The following is a 13,804-nucleotide window of genomic DNA, read 5'->3' as shown; positions in this document are numbered from 1 at the left end:
TCTGGTGTGAGGTTAGCTGGTTAAAGAGATTTAGGGCAGCCGACAGGAGCAAAGCAAGGTAAAGACTGAGGAGGAAGCATGGAGGTGCAGACAAATATAAGTTTACTGACTACTGGAACAGCAGAACTACTATGGGAAGCTGTAAAATCTAACACAGAGAGAAAACAAACCTATAAAAACAAACCTTACCTTAATGTGTGAAGTATCAGCATGACATTATACATCAGCCACAGCAGCACATGTCACTTCTCTGCTAGGAACAAGTTCTGATGCAGTGACTTTTTCTGATGCAGTGGGATTGGCTGGATGCTGAGTTTTGGCTTAGCATTCAGTGCAGCACCGTGCACATCTAAAACAGCACATGGCACTAGCTTGGCATGTCACATGACACCGGTACATTCTGGCACAGTTTCTCACAAATAAATATAAGCAGATAACTTTTGACTGTGACAGTATTAGGACTGACTGTGTGTCATCCCCATGTCACATGACATCATTTTTTTTTAGGAATCTTGGGCCCCTCAACAAAGCCTGGGCCCTGGGCAGCTGCCCCTTTTTCCCTGTGCTAAAGACAGCCCTGCTTGCATGATACACACAGGACACACGCACACACACAGAATCACACACATAAGCACTCGGACACACACACACTCAGATATGCACAAAAACACACTCAGACACATATACATACTTACAAAAAATGTAAACTGCATTTTATAATGTTTATGCCTGTAATGAATATATCATAATGGTTTCTTCCAGTGTTGCTGTTTATATTTGTTGCAGTTCATATATTCTAACACTAGGGACAAGCATGAGGTATAACAGTGAAATGGGTGTGTTATCTTCAGTTAATAAAAAGTTCTTGAAGTTGAACAATGGTGCCTTAATGAGTTCTGTGCATTCTACAACAGGAGATCTTTACATGGTGTCAGAAGTAAACAGATTTATTTCAGTTTGATTGTCATGGCTGCAAGCAGACAGCAAGTGCCTCCTATGGACTTTGATAAAGGCAATGTATGTGAGCACTGGACAAGATGGAGAGAGCTCATGGAATTATTATTTGCTGGCCCTGATGCTGACAAGTGGACACAGGAGCAGAAGGCTGCACAGCTTCTCATTTGCATTGGAGAGAAAGGCAGAGATATTTGCAGATCATGGAGTGCAAGTGGAACTGTATCTGCTGAAGGTAAAAAGGATCCCAATGTGTTATGTGAGAAATTTGAGGCATACTGTAATCCTAGGAAAAACACAACTGTACAGAGAAAAGTGTTTTATGAAAGACATCAGGGTAAAACAGAATCTATAGATGAGTGGGTCACACAGCTACATCTCATAGCTAAAGACTGTGCCTTTCAGGACTGTGATGATAAATGATAGAATTGTGATGGGATCACATTCTAGAAAAGTACAGGAAAATGACTGCTAGAAGAGGATCTAACCATAAACTCTGCAGTAAAAATAGCTACATATATATATACACACACACAGAGACAATATATAAATATTTTTAAATAATGTATGTATAATATAATAATATTGTGTAGTGTGTGTGAATATATACATATATTTTTTTGAGGGAGAGAGATTTAATAAAGATATACAAAGTGTGTGTGTGTGTGTATATATATATATATATATATATATATATATATATATATATATATATAGTTAGTAACACATACATACACGCATTAAAATGTGTGTGTGTGTTTATATATACATACTCACATATATATATATATATATATATATATATATATATATACACACACATATATGTATATACACACACACATACATATATATATATATATATATATATATATATATATATATATATATATATATATATATATATATATATATATGCAATATCCCTATCAATTTAATAGGCTTTTAGAGGAAATATGGAATTTGTAGGTATTCCTATTTAACAAAAAATTGAAAAAATAGAGAGAGTAGAAAATATTGCTGTTTATTTAATATTCGGTGCTACCCTTGAATAATAAATTTAAATGACAAAAAAGATAGACATGTATTGGGGCATTTGTAAATGTCCCAAAAAAGCAAGGGATAAAAAAGCACACGAAAAATCATTTAGAAAACATCCAATTTCTTTATTTAAATGTTCCACTTCACATTCAGTGTTTGATCAGTTTCTCCGGGCTACAGTAGTTAGAGGAAACTCTTACAATTTAAAATGTACAAACAAAACAAGGGCAATACATAAAGCTATCTGAAAATCTCAAACCCTATGCATACGTATGCTGACTAGAACAATGTAAAACTATAGGATAATATATGTGAAAAATCATACACAGATTGTCTAAATACAAGACATTACTAGCTTATCCTAGATGTAAGACATATATATAGCATACTATATACACAAATGAACAAGAGGCTTATCAGTCCATTTTCACTGTTAGATGTAAGTATGAAAGCCATATACTGTTAATACATAGCATGTGTCGGTAGATAGTCGACCGCAACAGAGTCTGCTGCACACTAGGTCAAAAAACCGATTCACAATTTGTATAATATAAAGACAGTACTTATCTTCCAGAGTAAAGTTGCGATGGTGCTTTTTAACTTTCTTTTGCCGGTCCGTAATTTCTCGGCGTGTGACGTAATCCCCAGTGGGGGTGGTTAGATCGTCACTGCAGCTCCAATTGGTTCCTAGTAGTTGAAACTATATCCATTGGTCCAGGAAAAAACCAAGAGAGAGTAGACCAACCGCAACTCTGTAACTCCTTGTCAGGGCATTTACGGTTGATATCAGGCTTTCATATTGACAAGTGAGAATACTTAGGAAATAAAGCACCTGTTTGTTATCGGCTGTCCTCAGACTCCAAGAGTCGATTCCTAAAGTCACAGATACAGCATCCAAGCGCTATCGTTTCAGCGCATATGCACAGCTCCCAGGCTTGATCTGGTCATTAGGATCTTTATCAAGGACTGAAGTATAGGCTTATTATAGTGCTGGGTTGAGATTTCCGCTTTCATGTGTCACCACAAAAAAACCTCAGACAGTATTTAACTTATCTTAAGGTGTAATACACATAGTGCCAACGCACGTTTCACCCCCCTCCAGAGCATGTGTCCCAGGGGTTCATCAGGGCATACTGAATCCATACCGGACATCCTCTTTATAGAGCATACCTGATTACTCACAGGTGATTCTCATACACAGTCCCACCCATATTTTATTTGGAGGTCTGTGTCCTGTGAATAACCAGGAGCCCTTAAAGGGATATTTACATACAAATAGATTGTCACATTTGTTTTAAATACTATCTTAAAGTTGTGCAAAGAAGAAATATATTCATTATTGAGCAAACACTTTAAAGTATTACCCTTATTCCTAGGCAACATCATAGCTCAATTTGCACATAGAGATTACTCCAAAAACCAAATGGCACACATCCTGTCAGATTTAAATTGCTCTCTTATAGAAAGCTTATGTATTCTAATTTGTCGTTCAGACCTACTGGTAATCTTGTCCCCAGCTTATAGATCCATTTGGTCTCTTTCTGTAAAAGGACTTTGTCGTTGTTACCACCTCGTCCATTAGTGATCCCTTTATCAATAATTATGAATTTTAATGAATCTGCGTTGCAGTTGTGCATATCACAGAAATGTCTGGCTACGTTTGTGTCTCTGGAATAGAGGATGTCATCTCTATGTTCTTGTACCCGATCCTTTACCATCCTTTTAGTTTTTCCAACGTAAAAGACCGGGCACGAACATCGTAAAAGGTAGACCACCCCCTCAGACTTGCAATTAAAAAAGAATCTTATGTCAAAGACTCTATTTTCTTGCACTGAGAATTGTTTAGTGCTATCCATGTGGGCACAGTATACACAGTGCCCACATGGATAGCTACCTTTATTATCTGATTTTGATTTCATAATTACTGATAACACAATTTTTCTTGCAAAAAGATGGAGGTCTTTTATAACCTCAAACCTATCTAATTTTGCAGTAGGACAAAACGACAGGCCTTTTTTAAGGAGTTCAATATGAGCCAGGTTCAGGGGAAAAGAGGAGAGGTTCACTATTTGGAGTTCTTCCTCTCTAGGGTGAGACAAGCTATAGGAGATATACCACAGATGGCAGCCAGAAAGGCACAGAGCCTACGAGATAAGCTGGTAAAAAGTCAGTTTATCAGAGGACCCTCTGATGCTGACTGGCTACGAAAAGATAAGGGAATAAAAGGTAGCTATCCATGTGGGCACTGTGTATACTGTGCCCACATGGATAGCACTAAACAATTCTCAGTGCAAGAAAATAGAGTCTTTGACATAAGATTCTTTTTTAATTGCAAGTCTGAGGGGGTGGTCTACCTTTTACGATGTTCGTGCCCGGTCTTTTACGTTGGAAAAACTAAAAGGATGGTAAAGGATCGGGTACAAGAACATAGAGATGACATCCTCTATTCCAGAGACACAAACGTAGCCAGACATTTCTGTGATATGCACAACTGCAACGCAGATTCATTAAAATTCATAATTATTGATAAAGGGATCACTAATGGACGAGGTGGTAACAACGGCAAAGTCCTTTTACAGAAAGAGACCAAATGGATCTATAAGCTGGGGACAAGATTACCAGTAGGTCTGAACGACAAATTAGAATACATAAGCTTTCTATAAGAGAGCAATTTAAATCTGACAGGATGTGTGCCATTTGGTTTTTGGAGTAATCTCTATGTGCAAATTGAGCTATGATGTTGCCTAGGAATAAGGGTAATACTTTAAAGTGTTTGCTCAATAATGAATATATTTCTTCTTTGCACAACTTTAAGATAGTATTTAAAACAAATGTGACAATCTATTTGTATGTAAATATCCCTTTAAGGGCTCCTGGTTATTCACAGGACACAGACCTCCAAATAAAATATGGGTGGGACTGTGTATGAGAATCACCTGTGAGTAATCAGGTATGCTCTATAAAGAGGATGTCCGGTATGGATTCAGTATGCCCTGATGAACCCCTGGGACACATGCTCTGGAGGGGGGTGAAACGTGCGTTGGCACTATGTGTATTACACCTTAAGATAAGTTAAATACTGTCTGAGGTTTTTTTGTGGTGACACATGAAAGCGGAAATCTCAACCCAGCACTATAATAAGCCTATACTGCAGTCCTTGATAAAGATCCTAATGACCAGATCAAGCCTGGGAGCTGTGCATATGCGCTGAAACGATAGCGCTTGGATGCTGTATCTGTGACTTTAGGAATCGACTCTTGGAGTCTGAGGACAGCCGATAACAAACAGGTGCTTTATTTCCTAAGTATTCTCACTTGTCAATATGAAAGCCTGATATCAACCGTAAATGCCCTGACAAGGAGTTACAGAGTTGCGGTTGGTCTACTCTCTCTTGGTTTTTTCCTGGACCAATGGATATAGTTTCAACTACTAGGAACCAATTGGAGCTGCAGTGACGATCTAACCACCCCCACTGGGGATTACGTCACACGCCGAGAAATTACGGACCGGCAAAAGAAAGTTAAAAAGCACCATCGCAACTTTACTCTGGAAGATAAGTACTGTCTTTATATTATACAAATTGTGAATCGGTTTTTTGACCTAGTGTGCAGCAGACTCTGTTGCGGTCGACTATCTACCGACACATGCTATGTATTAACAGTATATGGCTTTCATACTTACATCTAACAGTGAAAATGGACTGATAAGCCTCTTGTTCATTTGTGTATATAGTATGCTATATATATGTCTTACATCTAGGATAAGCTAGTAATGTCTTGTATTTAGACAATCTGTGTATGATTTTTCACATATATTATCCTATAGTTTTACATTGTTCTAGTCAGCATACGTATGCATAGGGTTTGAGATTTTCAGATAGCTTTATGTATTGCCCTTGTTTTGTTTGTACATTTTAAATTGTAAGAGTTTCCTCTAACTACTGTAGCCCGGAGAAACTGATCAAACACTGAATGTGAAGTGGAACATTTAAATAAAGAAATTGGATGTTTTCTAAATGATTTTTCGTGTGCTTTTTTATCCCTTGCTTTTTTGGGACATTTACAAATGCCCCAATACATGTCTATCTTTTTTGTCATTTAAATTCCTATTTAACAACTCAACTTTTTACTAGGAATATCAGTTTAGTAGTTTTTTATCTCAATAGGTAACCCACTGACAAAACTATCGGCTAGATTTAGAGTTTTGTCGGTAACGACCCGCGTAGCTAACGCTGGCTTTTTTCTGGCCGCACCTTTTAAATAACTCTGGTATTGAGAGTCCACAGAATGGCTGCGTTAGGCTCCAAAAAAGGAGCGTAGAGCATATTTAACGCCACTGCAACTCTCGATACCAGAGTTGCTTACGGAAGCGGCCAGCTTCAAAAACGTGCTCGTGCACGATTCCCCCATAGAAAACAATGGGGCTGTTTGAGCTGAAAAAAAACCTTACACCTGCAAAAAAGCCGCGTTCAGCTCCTAACGCAGCCCCATTGTTTGCTATGGGGAAACACTTCCTACGTCTGCACCTAACACTCGAACATGTACCCCGAGTCTAAACACCCCTAACCTTACACTTATTAACCCCTAATCTGCTGCCCCCGCTATAGCTGACCCCTGCATATTATTATTAACCCCTAATCTGCCGCTCCGTAAACCGCCGCTACTAATAGTTAAGAACTATTTAATAGCTATTGTACCTGGTTAAAATAAATACAAAGTTACCTGTAAAGTTACCTGTAAAATAAATATAAATCCTAAAATAGCTATAATATAATTATAATTTATATTGTAGCTATATTAGGGTTTATTTTACAGGTAAGTATTTAGCTTTAAATAGGAATAATTTATTTAATAAGAGTTAATTTATTTAGTTAGATTTAAATTATATTTAACTTAGGGGGGTGTTAGTGTTAGGGTTAGATTTAGCTTTAGGGGTTAATCCATTTATTAGAATAGCGGCGAGATTCGGTCGGCAGATTAGGGGTTAATAATTGAAGTTAGGTGTCGGTGATGTTAGGGAGGGCAGATTAGGGGTTAATACTATTTATTATAGGGTTATTGAGGCTGGAGTGAGGCGGATTAGGGGTTAATAACTTTATTATAGTAGCGGTGAGATCCGCTCGGCAGATTAGGGGTTAATAAGTGTAGGCAGGTGGAGGCGACGTTAAGGGGGGCAGATTAGGGGTTAATAAATATAATATAGGGGTCGGCGGTGTTAGGGGCAGCAGATTAGGAGTACATAGCTATAATGTAGGTGGCGGCTCTTTGCGGTCGGCAGATTAGGGGTTAATTATTGTAGGTAGCTGGCGGCGACGTTGTGGGGGGCAGATTAGGGGTTAATTATTGTAGGTAGCTGGCGGCGACGTTGTGGGGGGCAGGTTAGGGGTTAATAAATATAATATAGGGGTCGGCGGTGTTAGGGGCAGCAGATTAGGGGTACATAAGTATAACGTAGGTGGCGGTCGGCAGATTAGGGGTTAAAAAAATTTAATCGAGTGGCGGCGATGTGGGGGGACCTCGGTTTAGGGGTACATAGGTAGTTTATGGGTGTTAGTGTACTTTAGAGCACAGTAGTTAAGAGTTTTATAAACCGGCGTTAGCCCAGAAAGCTCTTAAAGGGACACTGAACCCAAATTTTTTTCTTTCGTGATTCAGATAGAGCATGCAATTTTAAGCAACTTTCTAATTTACTCCTATTATCAATTTTTCTTCGTTCACTTGCTATCTTTAGTTGAAAAAGAAGGCATCTGAGCTTCTTTTTGGTTCAGACCTCTGGAAAGCATTTTTTTATTGGTGGATGCATTTATCCACCAATCAGCAAGAATAACCCAGGTTATACACCAAAAATGGGCCGGCATCTAAACTTACATTCTTGCATTTCAAATAAAGATACCAAGAGAATGAAGAAAATTTGATAAAAGGAGTAAATTAGAAAGTTGCTTAAAATTGCATGTTCTATCTGAATCACGAAAGAAAAAATTTGGGTTCAGTGTCCCTTTAACTACTGACTTTTTTCTGCGGCTGGAGTTTTGTCGTTAGAATTCTAACGCTCACTTCAGACACGACTCTAAATACCGGAGTTAGAAAGATCCCATTGAAAAGATAGGATACGCAATTGACGTAAGGGGATCTGCGGTATGGAAAAGTCGCGGCTGAAAAGTGAGCGTTAGACCCTTTCCTGACTGACTCCAAATACCGGCGGTAGCCTAAAACCAGCATTAGGAGCCTCTAACGCTGGTTTTCACGGCTACCGCCAAACTCCAAATCTAGGCCTATGTGTTTTAACAGAGAGCTCATTCAACTCTGAATATGATTTTATAAATCCTCAGGATAACCTGCTATAAGCTTTCAATATTTACTCTTAAAGAACTTTGGTTTTGCAAAGCAATTCTGATTTTTATCAAAGTCTTAGTTGTGAGTCACAGATGAGCAAAACAGCAGGTTTGAAAAAGCAGGCAGATTTCATGCAATGAAAAAGTAGTTTGCAACACCTGATATGTAGAAATTAGTAGAGAAATATACCCAAAAAGTAAAGCTATTTGCAGTTAGTCAGAGACAGTCAAATTTACAAGCAGCTGAGATAAAAGTAGTTGCAATTAGTATATAGCTTTCTTACTTGTTTTACTTCTGATATCCGGTCTGCTGTTGATCCTTAGTAATAACTTACTTAGGCGTTGAAGATCCTGAATTCAGTAAATGTTATGCAGTCTGGTTAGAGAGCAGAGTGTTATGCGATTCCCTCAGAACACAGCGTGTGGATGATGATGTCAGTGCATAGCTGATTCAGTGTGAAGTGGCTGCAGAGGGAGAGGATGATACTCACAGCTGTTAGAGGATTAATGCAGGTAACAGAGTTCAGAGATGATTCAAGCTGCAATATAGTGAATCCTTCTGAAAAGAGAAATATGGAAACTTCAAATATCAAATAGTTTGGCTTGAGAGATAAGTTCAGGAAGAGCGCAGCAACAATGGGAGAGAAAAGAAATTTCCCAAACACTTGCAGTGATCAAGCAGTTTGTGTAGGAATAGGCCCCTCCTTAAATAGGGATATGAGTAGGAACAGGGATATGCCTCTTAAAGGGGTAGCAGATATGACAGATCCCCCCACTCAGGATGTCCCCACTCCATCCATTCAACTTGGTTTTGAGGGGTATTTGGTATGAAACTTTGCAAGTAAACGAGGAGCATGTAAATCGAGGGCCGGAATCCATGAATCCTCCTCTGGACCATACCCCTTCCAATGGACCAAATATTCTACTCTTCTCCATCTACGTTGTGAATCTAGTATACTTTCCACTTCATATTCTTCTTGGTCAGATGAAGCGACAGGTGAAGTTGTTGTATCTGCAACAGGAGGAGGTGTGTTCCCTAAGTAATGTTTCAGAAGGGACACATGAAATGATGGATGAATTCTGAGCGTGTGAGGTAAATTGAGTATTACAGCATTGGAATAAATGATTTTCTTGATTGTATATGGACCTATGAATTGGTTGGCCGGTTTCTTACAGGGAACAGTAAGTTTAAGGTTTTTGGTAGATAGCCAAACATGGTCACCGATAGTATATACAGGAGGAGTTGACCGTTTTGTATCAAAGTATTTCTTTTGAGTCTTTTTTGCTTCTTCCAGATGGTCTTTTAGCATTGCTAGTGAGGATTTTATGTTCTGACTGTAGTTGCTTACTGTTGGATTAGTGGATATTAAATCTTTTACTGGTAAAGATTTAGGATGGAAACCATAAGTTGCGTAAAATGGGGATGTTTTGGTGGAGGAATTTATGGAATTGTTGTATGCAAATTCAGCAAAGGGTAAGCAATCCACCCAGTCATCCTGTAGGTGAGATATATAGCATCTCAGGTATTGTTCCAGTGTTTGGTTGGTGCGTTCAGTTAAACCGTTAGACTGAGGATGGAAAGCGGTTGAATATTGTGGTGAAATTCTGAGAAGTCTACATAGTTCTCTCCAAAACTTTGATGTAAATTGCGTTCCTCGATCGGACACTATGGATGTGGGAAGTCCATGCAATTTAACAATATTTGAAAAGAAAACCTTGGCGGTTATCACAGTGGTTGGTAAGGATTTTAGTGGTATAAAATGGGCTAGTTTCATGAGGTGGTCAGCCACTACTAATATGGTAGTGTTGTTGTTAGAGGGTGGTAGGTCTACTATAAAATCCATAGCAATCATACTCCATGGGACTTCTGGTATAGGTAGAGGGCACATGAGACCAAAAGGTTTTGATGTGATTTTTTGTTTCTAGAGCAGACATGGCAATCTTTAACGAAGTTGAAGACATTCTGTCCTAATTGGGGCCACCAAAAAGCTCTACTTTAAAAGTTCCCTTGTTTTAGTTGTTCCTGGATGACCACTAAGTGGTGATTCGTGGAAGTGTTGTAAGAGTTCCTTTCGTAGAGATGGAGGAACATAAGTCAAGTTGTTGTAATAATAGATCCCAGAAGTATCGTCCTTTGTACAGATAGAGGGAACCTCTTTATCTGACTGTAAAGCTTTTAGAATGTCAGCATGCAAGGGCAATGAGGTGGGATGATGTGTACTTTCTCTTGATCATCTGGCAGTGGTTCAAGTGATCGTGAGAGAGCATCTGCTTTAATATTTTTTGAACCCGGTCTGTAAGTGATTAGGAAATCGAAACGGTCCAGAAACAGAGCCCATCTTACCTGTCTAGAGGAAAGGGTTTTATTGTTTCTCAGGTATTGCAGATTCTTATGGTCTGTGAAGATGTAGAATGGTTTTGGGGTGCCTTCTAGCAGATGCCTCCAGTTTTCCAGAGCACATTTTATCGCCAGTAGCTCCTTATCCCCAACTGAGTAGTTTCTTTCAGGAGCTGTGAGTGACCTGGAGTAATACCCTATGGGGTGTAAGGAAGGATTCTCTAGGCTCTGTTGTGAAAGAACAGCTACGATACCAGTGTTAGAGGCATCAACCTCAAGTGTGTATTGGGAGTCAGGATTAGGTAACTGTAATATGGGAGCAGTTGAGAAATGTTCTTTTAATGACTCGAATGCATTCTGGGTTTCATTGGTCCATACAAATTTTTGTTTACCAGTTAACCTTGTTAGGGGATGTACTATAGTAGAGAATTTTTTTATGAAGCGTCTATAAAAATTTGAGAAGCCCAGGAACCTCTGAAGTGATTTTACTGTTGTGGGTGTGGCCCAATCCAAAATGGAAGTGACTTTTTCTAAATCCATAGTTATACCAGAGGGTGAGATTATATAACCTAGGAATTTTATCATCTTTACATGGAAACAGCACTTCTCCATTTTAGCATAGAGGGGATGTTCCCTCAGCCTGGCTAAAACCCACCTTACATGTTTGATATGTTCGTTAATATCTCGTGAGTAGATTAAAATGTCATCTAAATATATTACCACGCACACATCCATCAGATCTTTAAAGATATCATTTATAAAAAATTGGAATGTGGCGGGTTGCGTTTGTTAGACCGAATGGCATTACGTTGTATTGGAAAAGCCTGTATCGGGTCCTGAAAGCAGTTTTCCACTCATCCCCACTCCTCATCCTAATGAGGTTATAAGCACCTTTTAAGTCAAGTTTTGTAAAAATCCTGGCATCTCTTAGCCTTTCTAGGAGCTCAGGGATGAGTGGAAGTGGGTATCTGTTTTTTTTTTTTTTATCGTTACAGAATTTAAAGCCATATAGTCAATGATGGGTCTGAGGGTGCCATCTTTATTGGTGACGAAAAATATGCCTGCTGCTGCAGAGGAGGTGGAAGGTGAAATAAAACCCTTTTGTAAGTTTTCGTCTAAGTACTCCCTTAAGTTTCAACTCTTTTTGTGATAGGGGGAAAATTCTGCCTAAGGGTATGACTGCACCAGGTTTGGTGTCTATAGGGCAGTCATACGGTCTGTGTGGTGGTACATTTTCTGCATCCTTTAGGTTAAAGACGTCAGAAAATTCCATATAAGCTGTGGGCAAAGATGGTTCGATATGTTGTATGCTGGTGTAAGGAAAATAGGTAGTAAGTAGTACAGTATGGTGAGTCGAAAGTGAGATCATTAGAGGACCAGTCTATTGTAGGATTGTGTTTTGTTAACCATGGGTAACCAAGTATCAAAGGGTGTATGGAACCAGGGATTACATCGAAGGTGATGTATTTATGTATTTCTTATGGCCAGTGTTATTGGTGCAGAGAATTGGTATTGTGTGGTAAGTTATAGGACCCTTTAAGAAATTAGAACCATCAATAACTCTGACATAAACAGGTGTTTTTTTAAGCACACAGGGTATTTTATTAGTGGTTACAACTTTACGGTCTATAAACATGCCAAATGCCCCCGAGTCAATCATAGCCTCTTTCTGGAGGATGTGCTGATCCCACTGTAAAGACAAGAAAATAGACAAGTGAGTTTTTGTGACTGGTACAGTATGTGAACTTATGTGGCAAATCTTACCCTTCTTCTGACGGATTAGCAAGGGATATGTAGAAACAGTATGATCCTTATTGGCGCAGTACATGCATAAGTTTGCAAGGCGATGTCTTGATTTTTCTTCTTGAGACAGTGGTCCTTTGAGGCTTCCAATCTCCATGGCAACAGGAGGGGTGCTATGTTTATCATAGTGTGGAGTGAAGGGTTTCGTATTATATAGGTCAGGACTTTGTATTTCTTGTCTCCTTTCTCTGTATCGACGGTCCATAGATATGCATACCTTTATGAGAGCTTCTAAGGTTTCAGGCAATTCTATCCTTGAAAGTTCATCCTTAAGATGCTCTGACAATCCTAGACGGAATTGTTTTTTAAGGCTTACTAAGTTTCATTGAGAATCTGTGACCCACAACTGGAACTCTGCTACATAATCCTCAACCGCCCTTTTGCCCTGCTTTAGGGATCTTAGATTGTTTTCAGCTGTGTTCTGCTTGTTAGTATCCTCATAGAGGGTAGACATTGCAGAAAAAAAATTGTGTAGGGAATCCAGGATTGGATCATTTAATTCAAAAAATCTGTCCGCCCAGGACCTGGGCTATCCGCTAAGGTAGGAGATCGTAGTACAAACTTTGATTCGTTCTGTACAATAAGTTTTCGGTTTCATGCTATACAACAATAAGCAGGAATTTTTAAACTCTTTTTTTAGATTGCATAGTTTTAATCTTAACGTCATATTCTCTGAGTTGAACTTCTTGGGAGTTTTTATAGTCCTCCAGCTCGGAAACCCTAGTTTCTACCTCGGCAATTCTATTTGAAAATTGCCAGAATTCATTCGTCAGTCCTGCTATATCTTTTTTAAGGGATTCGAACTGAGGGAGTATAAGGTCAGCTATTTGATTAAACATTATATTTACCTCAGGATTTTGTATAGGTGTATTTGTTGTATCAATTGAGCTATCTAGAACAGATCTAGGTTTTTTATCCTTTTTAGCAGGCATGGCAGGGGATCTATTTTTAGCATTGGTGATAAACTTTTCCATAGATAGTGAATAAAGATAAGCCTTTGTTTTTCGGAATGTGCGACTGTGTTACAGTGAGGACTGGGGAAAAAAAAGTGAATAAGTGAAATTGCGTGCACTCTTCAAAAAAGAACCTCTAATAGTGTATATATAGTGTATAGACAATAAATAAATTCAATCTAAACTCCTTCCTTTACCTCTTCCTTTCACCTTATCTTTAAGTCTAATCTTTACTTGTTTAGACTAAGTTGTGTTAATATTGTTAGTAGTGGTAATAGTGAGTGAAAAAAAAAAAAAAAAAGTGTTTGGAAGATAGGTCTCGGCGTAATAACGTCAGGGTGGTAGGACTGCCCGAGACTAGAGAGTTTGATGATCTAATAAAAT

General features: G+C 38.6%; 1 protein-coding gene across 1 annotated transcript in view; it reads left to right on the top strand.

The window, feature by feature from the left end:
- LOC128661324 (uncharacterized) overlaps positions 1–13,804 on the top strand; it is a 93,556-nt gene that overhangs the window by 22,669 nt on the left and 57,083 nt on the right. Inside the window, exons 3-4 of the mRNA XM_053715593.1 lie at positions 3,625–3,754; positions 3,989–4,221. Coding sequence (XP_053571568.1) covers positions 3,625–3,754; positions 3,989–4,221 — 363 coding nt within the window. The remainder of the gene's footprint in view (positions 1–3,624; positions 3,755–3,988; positions 4,222–13,804) is intronic.

Source organism: Bombina bombina, chromosome 5 (genome assembly GCF_027579735.1).
Source record: "Bombina bombina isolate aBomBom1 chromosome 5, aBomBom1.pri, whole genome shotgun sequence".
In the NCBI taxonomy this organism is placed as follows: domain Eukaryota; kingdom Metazoa; phylum Chordata; class Amphibia; order Anura; family Bombinatoridae; genus Bombina; species Bombina bombina.
This window is presented reverse-complemented; position numbering and strand designations above follow the sequence as displayed.